We start from the raw sequence: 18,940 nt of genomic DNA, 5'->3' as shown, positions 1-18,940 counted from the left end.
CTGGTGACGTAAATATTAATTACTCAAAGAGTTGATTTGAGTCCTGCTGATCTAGACTTTTTTTTTTTCAGGAAAAGAAGAATATATTGCGACCTTCAAGGGATCAGAGTATTTCTGCTATGACTTGTCCCAAAATCCCATACAAAGCAGCAGCGATGAAATAACCCTGTCATTTAAAACTCTTCAGAGGAATGGACTGATGCTTCACACAGGGAAATCAGCTGATTATGTCAATCTTGCCTTGAAAAATGGAGCCGTCTCCCTGGTCATTAATTTAGGATCAGGGGCCTTTGAAGCACTGGTGGAACCCGTGAACGGAAAGTTTAATGACAATGCCTGGCATGATGTGAAAGTAACCAGGAATCTGCGTCAGGTAACAGTACAATGGATAAGACTAACTGACTTTGTTTCCTGCTACAGCTGTCTGTGTGGTACCTTAAAACCTAACAACATGATACTAGACTTGTGGTTTTCACTTACAAGTTAGCTTTTTAAAAATTATTATTATTTCTACCAAGATGGATCTCCCTGCCATACTTGAGCAGGGGCATATCTAGAAAGTTCTGGGGGCCCAGAGGCTATTTCATGCAGGGGGATAATTGCAGTTTCCAAGGGGGTTGCAGGGATTGCTCAGTAATTTCCCACCTCTGGTTTTTGTGATGGTGTATTTTTTTTTGTATTGTTGTTATTGTTGTTGTTTTAACAGTTCCATGGGGATGATCATGAAGCATGCACATTGGGGTCATTGAAACTCAGTTCTTTTTTTGTAATCAGAGAACTGGTTTTACAAATGGTTAGGTTTGGGGGGGGGGTTGTGTGTTTTTATTCCCTTTCTTTCACTTTTTTTCTTCTTCCTCCAAAAGTGGGGGAGAAATTAGACCAATGTCCTGAAGCATGAATCTGGGATTTTGCATATGACCCAGTAGTATTCCTTTGGGGAATTTTTATTTCTCCCACTCTAAATGAAACCCCAAAATAAACCAGTAACCTGTTCAATCGATTTTGTCTTTAATGGTGTCTCCCCAAATATATTAGATCCTAGAAAAAACATAAATTTCTTAGTTTAGATATGGGTCCACATGTACTGTATATTTATCTTAAAGGCACAAAAAATACAGTATATGCCACATGTAGTATGTGATCAGAGTAGCATTAAATGGTGTGTTTATATATTATTGCGCAATCATTTTTGGTTATCATTTGATATTTTACATATATTAAAATGTATCATTTTGTTAAGTGTTGACAGTGACTATTTTCTGCCATACATGCCTCTTTTAAACTAATATCCTTTAACATATTTGTTGTTTCTCTAAACAGTTGCAGATTGACTGGATTATCTCTGGTTTTCCTTTACTAAAACAGCTGTCTGTTTCTGAGCTGTTAACTAACCTTTTCTCTCCACTTCTTCAAAACAAAACAAAACAAAACAAGGACTTAACTATATGAGCTAGGGAAACAAAAACATCTTTAGGGATATAGTGTTGTTCTAGCCAAGGCAGAGGAGTCCACCCAAAGTGTTTTTGAGAGCCCCAGATGTCTTTAAGATGCTTTCTGTCCATGCATGGGTAGGGTCCCAGCATGCATCATACTGCCCTGGGAGATTTCACAGCCAGTGATGCAGTCCTAGCAAAGGTTCCCTACTGTTTCCATCTCTTTGGTTCTTGTACTATTTCTCAGATGCCAACCAAGAGATCCAAGACACCACTAAAGAGAAGTGGCAAAGAGAAATGGGGTTGGGGGCACCAGCTTTCTAGATCTGCCTTTGCTCAGGTTACCCACCAAACGGTAAATTGGTAGCTCAAAGGAAAACTGTCCTTGTACAGTTGGGGTGCATGTGTGGCAGGGCAGATACAAAATTCCATTCTACTCATTCTATGTATCAGGATCTTTGCTTTGTTTCATTGCAGTAAACTGTGATCCTAAAGTCCATCAATATGACCGAAAGACGTTTTGGAGTTGAGGAGGATTCCTTGTATGCAGTAAAATTGAGTACTAGGGCATTGCCAACCAATTCCTACTGATTTGCTGGGGGAGGGGAGGGTGGGGGAGGGGTCATTTGGGGACTTAGGGCAAGCAGTGGTCAGCTGATGAGCTTTAGGCCTTTGGATCCCTCTAGCCATTTTAAATATCTGTCAGTTGTATTAAGTGGAAGGAGGATGGAGGGAGCATTGCATTGCCATATGTCTGTTTCTGTTAAGGAGTGAGTTTATGAACTATAATCTCAGAACAAATCTTATTGCTATAACCTCTGTGGGAGGCCTATTTGTTAGTCTGCTTTTTTCTTGTAAGATTTTTTTGCCCTTTTTCTATGTTACTAACATGCTTAATAACTAACATGCCATTCATGGAATGTTTCATTCTACTAACCGTTACCTTAATCAAAAAATGTACTAACATGGTAGAGACCATCATATTTTTTAAGTAACAATCGTTATTCTGTTCACAGTTTTTAATTTCCTTTCTCCCCCCTTCTCCACAAAGCACTCAGGCATTGGACACGCTATGGTAAACAAACTACATTGTTCGGTAGATATCATTCTAATTGTTTCTTATTTTGGGTTTGCCGTGTGTTTTCTTTCTTTCTTTTAACTGTAGACATCATTAACAAAAGAGGAACTGCGGTTGGTACTCTTCTGCTTACTTTGGACTCCTTCTTTCCATCTGTTGTTGACCTCCTTATTTTGTTTCCTGTTCCCGTCAACTTCTGTTTTCCAACTCACCTGTAGGGGCATCGTTAACGTTTCAAACGTTTGCATCCAGCTGTGGTTAACGAGGGATAAGACTAAAATGGTGGCTGGCCCGAGTGACCGCAGGCTTAGCCAGTTTCTAACCATTCATAATGCATGGCATGAAGATTTGGTTTGGGAATGATGGAGATGCCACAACCATTCATCTTTCCGTCATCACAGAGCAGTTTTTGTTCTTTTGGTTCTCCCTGTTTTCTTTTATTTTCCTTTTCTGAACTGTACTGTACCTCAAGCATGGGCACATCAGTGTGGGCCGCTTCCACTGCTTGTTTTGCTTCCTTTTTTCCTTTGGCATGAAGGTAGACACATGCATGCTAAATAGCTGCTGCTCTATAGTGCAAATACTGATGTCGCTGGATATAGCTTGCGCCCTTTATGTTAACGAGGTGCACGTTGTGATTAGTCAATGACAGACAACTAAACTTTACTAATATGTACACCAGCAAAACTAACCTAGGAAGCATTTTACTAACACCATTTTTGTGTCTGCTAAATAACTTTTTAAGTTGCAAATAGGGACTATGCTGACACTAGTTCAATAATCAGCTAAGTCTTTAACTAGCTTAGATCTCGTAGGGATAGTTGACTAGAATCCAAGACTAAACCTCAAACAGACATGAAAATGGGTTCCACCATAGGTCTCCAAAAACAAACAAACAAACAAACAAATAAACAAGAACAAAAATGAACCAAAAAAAGCAAAAACAAAAGAAAAACAAAAACAAAAACAAAACAAAAACCAAAAAACCCAAAAGTCAAAATACAAAAACAAAAACAAAAAAACACAAAACAGGCATACCCCAGGATTGCAGTATCTAGGTCTGAGTATAGCGTGTCCTTTCCCTGTGCTTTGTTATCTAGGTGACAATATCAGTGGATGGAATTCTTACCACAACGGGCTACACCCAAGAAGACTATACCATGCTGGGTTCTGATGACTTTTTCTATGTTGGAGGCAGTCCCAGCACAGCAGACCTCCCAGGGTCACCAGTCAGTAACAACTTTATGGGCTGCCTCAAGGAGGTAAATATCACCCATCACTCAAATTGCCACTGATTCACGGTCCCATTATCTCAGGTACCTGAAATGAAAGTGTCTTTGCTGAAGAATGTTTGACAAATGATATTTCCTGAGGTCAATGTCACAACCTCAAATGCTATTTAATACATTGCTTATGTGGGATTGGGGGGGGGAGATATAAACTTGTTAAGGAAATGTGTATGAGCTCTTCCCTTCGGGAACTTGTATGTAATTCACAATTATAGTATTTGGGGCAGCAGTGTATTGGTTATGAAAGAAAAGAGAGCAAAGTGAGATAACAGTGTGAGTGGTCAGCAAAATGTCAGGCTAATTTCCGCTAATCTGCCTTAGGTGAAGCTGTTACCAAGCAGCACAGTGACTTCTAATATCATTATTCTTCAAGGGTAGGAAGCAGGACGGGGGGAAGAAAGTGAAAAAGGCAAATTGGTGCAAAATAGAGATGATTAAAAATACCATCAAGTAATTTAGTTATATTTATACACACAAATATAACATGATGAAAGCTAAAGTCATAGCTATTTGATTACATATATGAATAAGACTAGTTTGTGCCCCCCTTAAAAATCAGTCAGGCTGCTAACTATCCATCCCCTCACCCTACAAAGTCAGAGTGTTGACGTAGCCCCTGACAATGACTGTTATTAGAGGGTGGAAAATGTAGTACTATGATAAAAATTGTTTTTTTAATGAACATTTGTCTTCTTCATCAGTCTGATTTCATTTAGACCTGTCCTTTTGTCTTCTAGTTCCTAGAATGAGAGGGCCCTGTTTGATTGTGTGGTGAATATTTGACTATGTGTATTTTGACAGTTTCAAGTTTGGTGATTTTGAGCTTATGGGTGATTCTATCTTGTTGCCATCTCTGTATGAGGCTCATTCAGAGGGAAAATATTTTTATGTGAAATTGAATCGGTGAGAGATGGGAGGGGTGGCACCATGAACAGCAAAAATATGGGTCCAAATGCAATCATAGCTGCAGACAGAAGTCTGCCCTGAGTCATCTCCGCTATTTTACATTCGCAATATTCTTTTCTGTTGTCTTATGAAAACTGTAGCTTTATAAGAAACAACTCTGGGGATCTTCCAAATAGCATAAATTCAACAAGAACAAAGGAATTAATTTCTCTAAGGCTGACTCTTGACACGTAGGAAGAAAAAACACGAAATACTATCCTAATTACAAATTCTAGTGTGGATTGTCTCCCGAGTGTCTACTATGTAGCATGAGCGATGGATTTTTAATCAGATGACCTAGGTCCTGCTCATAGCTCTACCTGTATGACCTTGGCCAAGGCTCTTAATCTTGTTTCCTTTCCCATAAAAGGAAGTGATAGAACCAGATGGCCTTTCACTTCTAAATCTTAAGTCCTCTGTTCTAGCACTGAGGTTAGTATTATAGGAGATGGTAAAATAAACAAACAGATATGGACATGGTTATGGATCAGGCCCTGAAGAAATTTATTTTATTTGGTAAGAGAAAATATGAACAACCCTAATTTAATCATGGAATGATATTCAACTGCATAGTGAAGGACTACATAGTATGACAAATCCATTGAAATGAACAAAGGTATTGCTTCCATTTGGCCTTAGAGAAAGAGAAACAATTGAATAGGTAGAGTGGAATAGGGTTACTTTTGATAAATAATGAATGAAAGACATAGGGAGAGTAGGCAGGAGGCATGGTTTAGATACATTCAAACAGGTTATAACAACCTATCATTCTGAACAACTGAAACTACACCTGGCCTATCTCTTCATCCATCTTCACTTCTCACTGACTTGAATCCAGATATCTTTACTTTCTTATTTCTCCATTTACCTTATTAATAACATAGCAGTGCACGGTCAAACTTGAATGGTGGAGCAGTGAAGGTCCCTGGCAGGAATAAGGCTAGACATTTAATGGGAACCTCCCACAGGAATATCCTTAATGATGAATGAGAAGATATGGGAATTATCTTCCTGTACACCTTAATCTACCACTGATGCCACTAATTCATAATGTGATCTTGGGCAAATCACTTAAATCCTCTGCATTTCAATTGTTTCTGCTGTAAAATGATGGGACTCTGTCATGGAATCTAAGAATCAATGATTTTAGTTAGCCATATTTTCATTTTATATAGTATAAAAAACACACGTACATCTTTCATTCTCAAAAAAGAGTACTTTAATCAATCACCTGGATTTCCCTAAACTGATGATACTAGCAGAACAAATGATCTTTTCCTGTTTCTACCATTTACCCTGTTATATAGTAAGACAACTAACTGGCTATAATAGGTATAATCAAAATAATCCTAAATCCATTCTGTTACCATGTGCTGACATAGCCTTGTTGATCACGGTCTTTATACATTTTTTGTTATTCCTCCCTTTGTCCAGTTAACCATCAACTCTGGCAGACTTACAAATACAAGATAGATCAATGAATGAACAAAAAAGTATGCCCTATTAACAGAGAGCATTGTACTGATGATTTCAACAACCACACACTGAAATACTTCTATGTTTTCTGTTAGAGTTAGGATTTAAAAAAAAAAGAAAGAAAGAAGGGAATGAAACCTCTTTATTGACGATGCACATTGAATTTTTCTCTCCCTTATCAACTCTGCCAAATGTTAGCAGCCAGCACCACCTGCTTTCTCTTTGACTTTTGTAACTGGCTTCATGTAACTCCCTCCTGCCCTATTAAGGGTAGCAACAGCAGCCACAATTGCCCAATAAATCAAAACATGGGACAACTTCAGAGCCCTTTGATCCTGAGCAATTTCCGTCTTGGTCTGACTTTAGTCTATTTAGAAACCCCCACTCTTCCTTAACTTTAAGCCTAAGCATGGAATAAAGCCTCAATAAAGTACCATGGATTTCAAGTTAAACCATATTTGTTCAGATGAGTGAGCTTTGTAAAGTTACTGAAGTAAAGAAAGGAAAGTGACATCTGATTTTTTTTAAAGGAAAAGGTTTCTATGACATGAACTTTATAACAAAGCATAATTCTTATATCATCTCTCTTAGCTTGCACAGCTAAAATCAAGTCTGTTTGGGGATGAATTCGGTTTTAGCTTTTTCTTTTTCTTGAACTCCAATTAGGCCACATTCCAGAATCTATGAAAAGTGCTTTTTGACTTTCAATGAACCAGCAAATACATTCATTTCAGGTTTATGGGTCTGTACCATATTCCCATTTGCTTTTTTTCAGTCTGGAAATAGTGTCTGAACTTTACAGGGAATTTTTCTAAGTCTTATCTAAGATGGGGCTGAGTTACAAAGAAAAGAGCAAAGGCATTGGAGGCAAAGTGGATCAGAGTTGAATCTTTCTGCTTTTCTCTACCTATGTGACCCTGGTCAAGTCACACTTCCTTGGGCCTCATTCAGCTTCTTCCTCTAGGAGGGTTAAGACTATATGGCCTCTGCAATCCCTTCCAGTTCTGTGTCTCTAATCCAATGATTGGTAATTTAATATGTGGTTCTGTTTCTGTGTGAAAAAGGTGGCCATCTTTCCATATTGGGATAGAAACATGGTATAATGGAAGCAGATGTCACCTGAGAATCAGAAGGCCTGAGTTTGAACCCGTCTTTGCAACCTACTTTAAAAAATCACTGCATCACTAGGATTCCAGCTTTGTCTTCTTTAAAACTAAGTGGTTAGACAAGATGACAACTAAAGTCTCTTTCAGTTCTAACATTTTGATATTCTGAAATCCATTTACTAAAGTAGACATTAATTTAAGAGAACTACCATATATTATTGACACTTTAGTTTACACCCTTATCCTTTTAAGTTTTAGGAATTAAAAGTAAATCATTGATTTATGTCAAGCTAATCCACAATGTGGCAGCATTCTTTCTTTATAAAGGCTTTTGTTCCTTCTGGATTCAGCATTTAACTTTATCCGTGTTGGAGTAAGACACAGGGCTTAGATGTATAGAAACCAGCAGACCTTTCTCCTCAGTGGAAATTTCCTCATCTCCTAAAGTGATTCTAAAATTTCAAAATAAAAGAAAACTTTTTAAAAACGGAAATAGGGAAAAGGTCAAAATGATCTCTATGTTGTACCTTCCTTATAATGGAAATGTTTTTTAAATTATCAGAGAATATCAAGGTCAAGTGATCAAAGTATTTTTAAATGACAAATGAATCAAAAGACATTTGGATAAGTGGAACTTTTGTCTTGAATCATTTCCAAATATTTTCAGTGATGGAAAATGAGGAGAACTCAGAAAAATAATGGAAATAATGATTAAGATTATTTTCAAAATGCAATACACCTTCAAAATTAGTTAAGCCAATGGACTTTTTTTGAAGCCTATTTTCCAATAACCAATGAGTAACAACAGAACCATTTAAGCACATATGTGCAAAGCAATGGTTTTGGTGCTAGGAACTCAACAGAAAGGAAAGAAAGAAAGAAAGAAAGAAAGAAAGAAAGAAAGAAGAAAAAGAAAGAAAGAAAGAAAGAAAGAAAGAAAGAAAGAAAGAAAGAAAAAGAAAACAAATAGCTCTTGCCTTGGAGGAACTTATGGGGGGGGGAAGTCACAACATGTAAACAAATAAATAAATATGAGATAAATTGAGGAGAGGAAGAAAATTGCCAATTAGGAGGATTGGGAAAGTTGAATTAAAGCCTGAATAAATCATATAAAAGCCTTTGAAACTTTCCCTAGATTTTAATTTAATCAACAATGCTCAGAAAAGTTTTCCCTTGTATGTCTTCATTTGCATTGAGGAGAATCCATTGTCTTTGAGCATTCTGTTAGAAAATAAATAAATAAAAGTCAATCACCATCAGTTTCCTTGTTCATTGTTGGAAGCTGAGAAACCTAAGATCCCAGTGGAAGGTTTTCTAGACTTTTTGCTAAAAAGTGATTCCTTCTTATCTGCCAGGTTTTATAAGCATTTATAAAATATATCAATCATGAAGTTTTGTGGAAAAACTGAAAAGTGACCTAGATAACAAATGATATTTACCTAATAAATTACCTCCTTATTTCCCAGTAAACATTATATCTAGTGCTTTGTAGGACATCAAAGAAAGAAAGGCATTAGCCCAACTTTTTAGATGCTTGCAATCTAGTGAGGAAGAGATGTCTTTTTAATAATCACTAACATTTATATAGCACTTTAAGTTCTTCAAAGTGCTTTACACAGATCTCATTTTATCTTCACAATAATACTTTTCTCCATTTTACAGATAAGGAAATTGAATTTGAGCGAAATGAGATGACTTGCCCAGGATCACACAGTTCATAACTGAGGAAGGATTTGCGCTCAGGTCTTCCTGACTGGAAGGCTAACCCTCTATCAGGATGACACCTAGCTACCTCATATATAAATAAATAAATATATATACAAATACATCTATATATAAATATACACATATATGTTTATATATATGCACACACACACATATATTATATATACATTTGCCTTCAAGTATTTTTACAAGGTTTTTATTTTTTAAATTTTCTATACAAGTGCATTAGAATTGAATAATGTGTACTCACCATGACTTTGTAAAGACATCTCCAAACACAGGTTAAAATAATCCTTACCATCTGTTACAGTATATATGCCTTTTCTCACTGTTTAGAGAAGTAGAAAGACAGTTTGGCCTCTTGGGTCTTTATAGGATATTACCCATCAGTGAGGGCTGTTTTGCCAATTCACTCATCTTCACTTAAAAAACAACTTTGTTGATTGCTTTATTCCATTGTACCCCTAAAGTTCTTTGAAATCATTATTTCACCCTTGCAAGGTGAACATTCCTTTACACTCTTTTGTAGATGGGGAAAACAAACTCAGGAGGTGGGAAACATTTCATTTTCAGTAAAAAGCAACTCTGAAAAGTCTTTGTTGGAGGCCAGTTTTAAGCCATATGTGCTCACCTCATGTTTTAGAAACAGTTATTTGAGTGCAGAAGTTGCCTGTGAGAGGTAATTTTCTATCCTGTCTCGTAAGGTTGCTTGGAATGAGACTGAGGAGTTGTTCTAGGGGGAAAAAATAAGTGAATTGCTAAAGGGAATTAAATCCCTACTGAAAATTTCATCAACCTAATTAGATCAGCACAGCCTTTAATTACACTTATAAACTTTTAACACTGAAGATTTTGAAGTTGCTGAAGGGAGGATGTTCTATGCAGTGAACAAAGAATAGAAGCAGTGTTTCCCTGTGGAAGAGGATGGCAAATTTGGTCATGAATGGCATACTTGTCAGAGACATAACCTCAGAATCATAATTGCCCTGAGTCTCAGTCAACACTGATTTGGGACTAGTTTTTACATGTTTTGTCATCAAGGTCACTCCAACTTCCCCCTTTTGTAGCATCCCAGGCATTTGGCCTGGCACCAAATTAAGCTACAGACAAAATTGTGATGCTATAGATATTTGTCTTGCTCTCTTCTGTTCTCTGTTCTTAGAGCCATGCTAATTATCAGTCTTTTTTAACATTAATAAATTCTAGCCAGAATTTTAGGCTAATATGCCAAGTACATTTATACTAAAACCTCCCAAAAGTATTAGTCAATAAGGATTTGTTGAGCACCTATGATGTGCCAGACAGTATTCACTGAGGGTACAAAGAAAGCCAAAAACATGTGGATTGACTGTTGTAGTCTCATATAAATAGAATTTTAGATATTTAGCAGGTAGAGGTATTTGGAGGAGAAAGTGCCCATGAAAACATAGCATGTAAGCATTCACCACAAGCCAGAACATACTTCTTGCTCTCTCTGGAATACTTTTGTCATAAATATTCCCATCCAGTATAATTTATCTTCCCTTCCTCACTCATTCATTCATTCATTCACTCAACTAATATTATTTATTGTTATCAGAGTTCTTTAGGGCTAGCCATCACACTTGTCTTATGACCTAGCTTATCTGATGAACTTCCTGCTAGTGGTTGAGGGATTAAGACCTCCCTTTCCTCATCCTGTAGATAAAATAATTGAAAGTGCTGAAGTGGCTTTCTTAATATGATATTCCTACCTTTGATTTTACTTTAATATTTTAGGCCAGGCAGAAGGAAAGGGTGAAACAGTGGCAGATTAGTGAAGGTCGATTGGCTACCCTTTAGATCAATTAATGTAAGCAGACTTGGATTTATCTTTTATGACAACTGGGCCTGAGATATACAGAATTTTTGGAGGAAGTCATAGCTAATAGGAGAGAGGTGGGGGAAGGGAAAGGGAAAAATTAGTGATAATTGTATTCTTCAATTTCTAGTTGAAATAGAAATCATCCTACGGAGGGGAGAGTAAGACTGTGTGAGTGATTTCTAAAGTGAAAGGGTTGGTGTTGTACATACATACACACATATTTATGTATGTAGAACCTCTATCACTCTTCAGTATTTACTGAATGGGAGAGCATGGATAAGGGTGGTCTCCACAGTCAATGATCTCTTCAGGTTGGGGTTGAACTAGGTAACTACTGAGGTTACCTCTAACTCTTAAAATCTGTGATTCAGTGATTCTTTGTCATTTGAGGCATCAAGGTATAGAGATAAGAAGGTTAGATTTTGATTCAGAGGACCTGGATTTAAATTCTAGTTCTGGCACCTGCATTTTGAATGTATTTGGAGAAGTCGGTAGGAATTTCAGAACCTGTTTCTCTATCTGCCAAAATGAGAAGGTAGGACTAGATCTGTATGAACTTTTCATTTCTGATCCTTCTTCCCCTAAAATCAGGACACTGAGAGAACTAAAAGTCCCTGTCCCATGAACTCTGTAACTTCACTTTCAGGAAATACTGCCTCTTTCATCGAGGGCTTCCAGTGTATTTTATATAAGTTAGCATTTGCTTCAACTAGCACTTACTAGTTGTATCAGTTGTTCAAGGTATCAGGTAGGCGCTAGAGATTCATATACAAAAGGGAAAAAATGTCCCTGCACTCAAGGAACCTTCTACCAGGGGTGTGGGGGTTGTGAACTAGACACGTAAATGTAAAAGAATCTGAGGAGTGAAAAGATTCTTTGCAGGAGGTAGTACATAAATTGAGACTTGAATGGAGCTAAGGAGTCTGAAGGACATAAATAAGAATGGAGCACCTTCCAAGCCGAGAAAATGACTGCGGACGACGAGCTCGGAAAACGGAGATGGAATACTAAATTCAAAGAACAGCAAAAAAAAAGGACAGTTTAACTGGAATATAGTGGGTTATGTGAAAGGAAATAATGTGAAATAAGTCTGGGAACGTAGTCTAGATCAAGACTGTGAATTTTTCATGTCGGAAAGTCAAGTCTAAATGTTACCTAATAGATTGTGGAGGGGAGCCAGTGGGGAGTACCTGTAAAACCTAGCTCTTTCATCATTTCATTTATCTTTTCTTAACCAATTGCAGAAATTACAACATCTTGTAAAAAGAACAGTGAATTTGTAAGTAAGGAGAACCTAGCCCTAGTTCTGCTTCCTCCCTTACTCTCACTCTCTTCATAGTAGGAGTCTCTCATCTTCTTTGAGTGTGACGTTTCCTATCTATTACCATGGCGATGGTAACAAGCCCCTCTATTTCTTAGAATAGGGTGGAGGTAGAATATGTAGATGGGAATGTTTGTGAATAAAGGCTACTTGCATTTCTCACTAGGTCATTTAATATACCTTAATCTAACAAGTAGCTACTCTTCTATCTTATAGGAGTTTATAACCTTTTTTGTTTTGTTTTGTTTTATGGATAGTTTTGATAGTCTGGTAAAGACTATGGAGCCCCTTTCCAGAATAATGTTCATAAATGAATAAAATAAAATCTATAGGATGATGTAGGGTTATTGAAATACATATATATATATATATATATATATATATATATATATATAATATATTATATAAATGCATGCATGTATGTCCATAGGCATGTTACAAGTGTATGCATGCCCATACATATATCCGTATACATATGGAATTGAAAGAGAGAGAGATAGATATTAGATAGATAGATAGATAGATAGATAGATAGATAGATAGATAGATAGATAGATATGAGTTTCAGGACTCCTAGGTTAATAACTCCTAACCTAATGTGAAGAAGGGTAAAACAAAAACAAACAAACAAACAAAAAAACACCAGAGTTCTTCAGATAATCAGTAAAGGGCTAAAATATTCTATCCCTCCCTAAGATATTTTGAGCTAGGTTCATTCAGCTATAATTTTTTTTTTAATCCATTGATTGTTTAGAATGCCCTCTTGTGTCTTGTATTATCAATGTAGGTCATAATATAAACGGATAGAGTGCCTGGCCTAGAGTCAGGAAGACTTTTTTTTTTTGATGAGGCAATTAGGGTTAAGTGACTTGCCCAGAGGCACACAGCTAGTGAGTGTTATGTGTCTGAGTCCAGATTTAAGCTCAGGTCCTCCTGACTCCAGGGCCGGTGCTCTATCCACTGTGCCACCTAGCTGCACCAGAAAGACTCATTTTCCTAAGTTGAAATCTGACCTCAGACACTTTTAGCTGTATGATCCAAGACAAGTCACTTAACCCTATTTGCCTCAATTTCCTCATTTGTAAAATGAACTGGAGAAGGAAATGGCAAACCATGCCAGTATTTTTGCTAATAAAACTTCAAATGGGGTCACACAGAGTTGTGTATAACTGAAAACAGTTGAACAGCAAAATTTGTGTGACCCTAAGCAAGGCACTTAAACTCACTTGGCCTTAGTACTTCATCTGTAAAAAGAGGGACATGGACTAGATGAACTCTAAGACCCCGTCAGTTCTAAATCTATAATCTTATGATCCTGATTCTAGAATACTTGGTAATATATCATTCTTCCCACCTTCCAGCAAGGTGGTAACAAAGTAGAGGTCCTGAATGAGGAGGACTCTGAGATCCCCCCAGTTTTCAGTCTATGATCATATGATGCTCAGAAGTTGTCTGAGGCTCATAAAGGATGAGTGACTTTCCCAGAATCATACACATGTAGTTAGCAAATGGCAGAGGCTGGATTTGAACCCAGGACTTCCTAACTCAAAACATAGCATTGTCTTACTAAGAAGGGTGCCACTAGAATGCTGCCAGCTTGTGTTTGTCCTTGGTGTTCTTCTCTTCTCTTATCTGCCCTTCTCTTTCCTCCTATATTCTTATCCCTGAATACCAAGGTAAAATAAATTCCAAGGGCAGCCTTAAAGGAGAAGAAAGAAAGTCACCAAATGGTAAATGAAGTGAATGTGTTGAAGGAGGAAGGAACAAACCTAATCACAGTCCCTTGTAGGTCATAATATATGGGAAATTATGGGCTGATGATGTAAAACCACACGTAATTTTAGAATGTGTCCAAGGAGAGGGGCAAGATGGCAAGGGGATTGAAAACCATGCAACAGGTGGGATTTTTTTTAATTTATTTTATTAATTTATTTTGATTTATCAACAATCACTTCCATAAGCTTTCGAGTTTAAAATTTTTCTCCCCCTTCCTCCCCACCACCCTCACCAAGACGGCACACAATCTGATATAGGCTATACATATACATTCCTATTAAACATATTTTCACATTAGTGAAGTTGTAAGTAAAATTTAAAACCAATAGGAGGAACCATCAGAAAGAGGAAACAAAACTCAACAGAAGAGAAAAAAAAAGATAGCAATTCAACTTTCACAGTACTTTCTTTGGATGTGGATAGCATTTTCCATTATGATGTCTTTGGAGATATCTTAGATCCTTGTATTGCTGGGAAAGGTTAAGTTTATCAATATTAGTCATCACACAACATGGCTGTTATTGTGTAGAACGTTCTCCTGGTTCTGCTCACTTCACTAAGCATCAGATCACACAAGTCGTTCCAGTTTTTTCTGAAGTCAGCCACAGGTGGGATTTCTTGAAGGAGCTAAGGATGTATAGACTGGAAAAGAAAAGACTCAGCGGGACACAGGGAGGTCTTTAAGTATCCAAAGACTTGCCCTGTGGGAAAGGAATTTGGCTTATTTCCATTGGCTTTTGAGGAAAGAACTAAACATTGCAGAGTGTTGGTTTCAAGGCTTGCTATAATGGAAACATACACACATATGCATGCACTGGGGCACACAGGCATACATGCCCAACATTTAAATCTGTCCCAAAACCTAATAATGCCTTCCCTTAGGAAGTAGTGAGAGAACTCTCTATGACTAGAAATCCTCAAGTAAATATCAGATGATAACTTGCCTGGAAAAATGTAGAAGTAGAAGGTCAAATATAAGTTGGACTAAGTATACTTTGAGGTCTCTCATGAATCCAGGTTTTTAAATCAACCTTTGATGGGGCTTTCTCCTTTCTTATCCCCAGTTGTTTACCTTAATTCATATCAAAAAAAGGGTAGCAGGGATGGGGAGGGTTGTATCTAAAGTTTGGAACAGTTGCCCTGGTTTGCTAAACCCTAGGGATCCTTTGGCAGACTGGGTTATATGTGTAGAGAAAGCATGCAATTTTGAATGAATTCCCCAAAGCACATCTTTTCCCCAGATGCAAGCCATTATTGTAGACATGACAGCAAATAACTAATAAGTGGGGTGGAAACTGGGAATGTGGCCATCTCCAATTCCAGCATGGGTCCTGGGAGGGGAAGCTGTCAGCTGTCCTCTTGGGCAGCAATCTGTCACATCTGTTTAGCTCCCCCCAGAGCTGGACCTTGGCTAGCAGTAAATCTGGTGACTCTCAATCTTGGCAATTGGATCTTTGCAATGTAAAAGCTCCTCTTCCAGGTTTTCTATGGCTTATTCTATTTCTTAGTTGCACATCAGGCACATACAATGATAATCCAGTACTATTTAAATGGTTGGCATCTCAAACTGCATTGCTCTTAACCCCAAATTTCAGAATATAACTTGTACAATGGGGTTGTCATAACTCATCCTATTGGTATCCAGAACACTTTAGGACTCCAAGAGGTTTATAAGTAATGTGGAATTTGGCCTTCTAAGTCCAGAGGACAACATAGGATAGTTTGGGTATTGCCTCTTTACTGAATCTTGTTTTGGTGACCTTGATTAAATGGATCCATCTCTAGTCTCTCTTTTCTCAGCTGTACAATAAGTGCTGTGGAACCTCCCTCACATAGCCTTGACATAGAACTAGTTATTCCCTAAGTGTTGGGATTGACAGGATTTATTGAGGATAAAATGGAAAGTTGGCTGTCAAAGCACATTGAAAAAGTAGACTGCTGCCTATAAACTGCAGATATTTGACCTAGCTCATAAACCACACTGACTTTAAAGAATATAAAGGAAAACTCTGAACTACTTCCAAAAGGTAATAAATATTTGGAATCCAGACTTTCATTTTCCTTTTGTTTTAAATGGTAAGATTGTGTACACCTGTCTATAGGACTTTTGACAGAACTGCTCTATTTTCTTAGAAAATTGTTATTTTGTGCAGTAATTGGAGCTCTTTCAAGAGAGTCAGTAATAATGAAAACTATTTAAAACAAATTAATTATTGTAAGCTGAAAATCATTTCACCCTAACTACAGTAGCATATATCTTTGACTAAACAAGATAAGAGCAATAAGATTTTTCATTAAAGGAGAAATATTTTTTGCATGGAAATATTAGTGCATATGAAAGTAATATAGCCTGTGACACTAATTTATGGTCCAGCTAATTCAATTATTTCCCTATTTCTTATTTATGTATATAACACACATATATATGGGAGATTGATGTGTTTCTTCTACCATGATATGACTCTTCCCGTGCTATTATGCAATTATACATGTGTGAATATCATCTATATAATACAGTACATGTTTAGTTATTATGATCAATTCTGAAATCATAGAATTTGTGGTTTAAAACATGTGGGTCATGCATATACTAGAAAGGTTACTAGAGTTAAGACCAGCCTATGAAATATGTAAAATTTGTCTGTGGTCCTCTCCCTCTACTCTTCTGTGTAGAATTCACTTTAGCTGGACTGATATTGCCATACTTTCCTGTAAATTATACTTTAGCGTGCCTTGCTACCCAGAGATGACTGACGCCCTGCTTTCCCAAACCATTGAAACCAATCTGTCCTACAAATCTTGGAAATCTGTCTCTTCCAAGGTTACACTTACCTCGTCTTGGAAATGTGCTAATAGAGGAAAGGTCCATACTTGAAAGCATAACCTCTAGAACACAGGGCCATGACAATGCTATAAGACATATTTCAATGTATGTTTGTCTATATTCATACACAGTCTCCAAAATGTCTGTCTTTCTCTTCTCTCTCTGTTTTTCTCTCTCTCATCGTCCCTCTCTCTTCTCCCTGTCACTTTCTCATGCCTTTGTGTAGAAGCCAGAAAATCTTATTATTGGGAGGTAGCTTTGAGAATATTTAATCTACGGTAGCCCCAAACAAAAATACTTTCAGTCTCATATGCAATGATCATTAAGCCTTTGCCTGAGATTTGTAGGGAGAGGAAACCAACTCTGTTCTGTGGGAGCCCATTTCCCTTTTGGTTAGGTCTGATTTTCACGGAGGGGTTTTTTGTTTGTTTTGTTTTGTTTTGTTTGCTGTGACATCAAACCCAGAGTAGCCTCTTGGCACCTCCCATTTATTGTTCTCAATTCTGCCTTCTGGGGCCAAGTAGAACAAGTTTATTCCCCTTCCACATAATAACAGGTCTAATATTGAGGATGTATTTCATAGATTCCCTAATTTTTTTTATGCAGATTAAAATCTTTTTTTCTTTCTTTTTCTTTTTCTTTTTTTTTTTAGGCAATTGGGGTTAAGTGACTTGCCTACAGTCACACAGCTAGTAGGTGTCAAGTGTTTGGTCTGAGGCCAGATTTGAACTCAGGTCCTCCTGACTTCAGGTCCAGTGCTGTAGCTACCCCCCAGATTAAACTCTTGCTTAGGAATCTTTGATATCTCCCTACTGCTTCTATGATGAAATGCAAAGTCCTTTTCTTTCCATTTGAAGCATTTCACAATCTGCCTCCAGATTATTGTACATCATTCCTCTTCATATGCTCTAATTTTCAACAAAAATGACCTTCTTGCTGTTCCCTATACTAGTAATTCTATCTCCCACCTCCATTCCTGGCTAACCCTTACGTCTGGATACAGCTTGCTTCTTATCTTCATATCTAGGGATTTCTTATTCTTTTTAAGTTTTAGTTCTGTCCCCCTTTACTAGGCTTTCTTGATTTCCCCCAACTGTTAGAATTTCCCAGAATTCTTCTGCATATTTTATATTTACTTAACTGTGTATAAGATATACCCCCCACCCACCCATTCCACAGTAAAGGAAACTCCTTCAGGGTAGAGACTCGCTTATTTTGTTTTGTCTCACCAAGGCCTTGCACATACCAAATACTTAATATTGCTTGTTATATGAAAGACACATTCCCATTTTCCTTCAGTTGATATTCATTTAGCAGTGTTTTAGTCTTTTTTACAATTCTGAAAACTATACAATTTATTATTAGCCTTCCTAAAATGAGACAAGAACTGAACATCATACTCCAGATGTGATCTGACCAGGGAGGAATCAAATAGAAATATCACTCCTCCCCTTGTCCTGGACACTGTGCTTTTCTCAATGTCACTTAAAGATATCATTGTATTTCTGGATTGCTGAGTCTGATGGGTGACTGGTAGTAACTTTGCCATCCACTAAAATCCCCAGACCTCTTTAAAAAAATATTGTCTAGCTAAGCCTCTCTCAATTTATGTTTATGAGGTTGATTTTTTGAACCTAAGTATAAAATAATATATGCATATGTGTTTATATTTCTATATACATATATGGATAAAAAGATAGAGATAGGTAGAGTGAGGGACAGATAATCTCCCAATTAACATGCATCTTAATAAAGTTCATCTTGATAGATTCAACTCTTCTATACAGACCGTAAGAATTTTTTTGAATTTTTATTCTGGTATCTAGAATGTTAAGCTGCTTGGTGTCGTCTTCACTTTGAAACAGATTCTACCATCCTTTTATTATTGATAAAAATGTTTAACAACTTAGGGTTGAGGATAGGTCACTGGATGACTCCATTATACACTTCCTTGCAAGTTGAAATATACCTATGAATGACTAATCTGAGTTTTTCATGCAACCAGTTTGAAACATATCTAACTCTACTATCATCCAGACCACATCTCTCTACTATATCTACAAGAACACTATTAGAGATTTAGTGCAATGCTTTGTTAAAAGCATCTCACTTATCTACAAGTCT

General features: G+C 37.1%; 1 protein-coding gene across 21 annotated transcripts in view; it reads left to right on the top strand.

Moving 5' to 3' along the window:
* The window catches only part of NRXN1 (neurexin 1), a 1,404,735-nt gene that overhangs the window by 503,946 nt on the left and 881,849 nt on the right, over positions 1-18,940 (top strand). For 10 of the 21 annotated variants that reach the window (XM_020996244.2, XM_020996243.2, XM_078149514.1 and 7 more), the window contains 2 exons: positions 72-373; positions 3,612-3,773. In XM_020996244.2, the coding sequence (XP_020851903.1) occupies positions 72-373; positions 3,612-3,773 (464 nt within the window). Of the gene's footprint in view, positions 1-71; positions 374-2,484; positions 2,530-3,611; positions 3,774-18,940 lie in introns of all 21 variants that reach the window. The other 11 variants (XM_020996241.2, XM_020996238.2, XM_020996237.2 and 8 more) reach the window with 2 other exon arrangements.

This window comes from Phascolarctos cinereus, unplaced genomic scaffold (assembly GCF_003287225.1).
Source record: "Phascolarctos cinereus isolate Bilbo 61053 unplaced genomic scaffold, phaCin_HiC Scaffold_2;HRSCAF=192, whole genome shotgun sequence".
NCBI classification, from domain to species: domain Eukaryota; kingdom Metazoa; phylum Chordata; class Mammalia; order Diprotodontia; family Phascolarctidae; genus Phascolarctos; species Phascolarctos cinereus.
The sequence above is the reverse complement of the archived record's forward strand: the minus strand, read 5'-3'. Positions and strand labels throughout refer to the sequence as shown.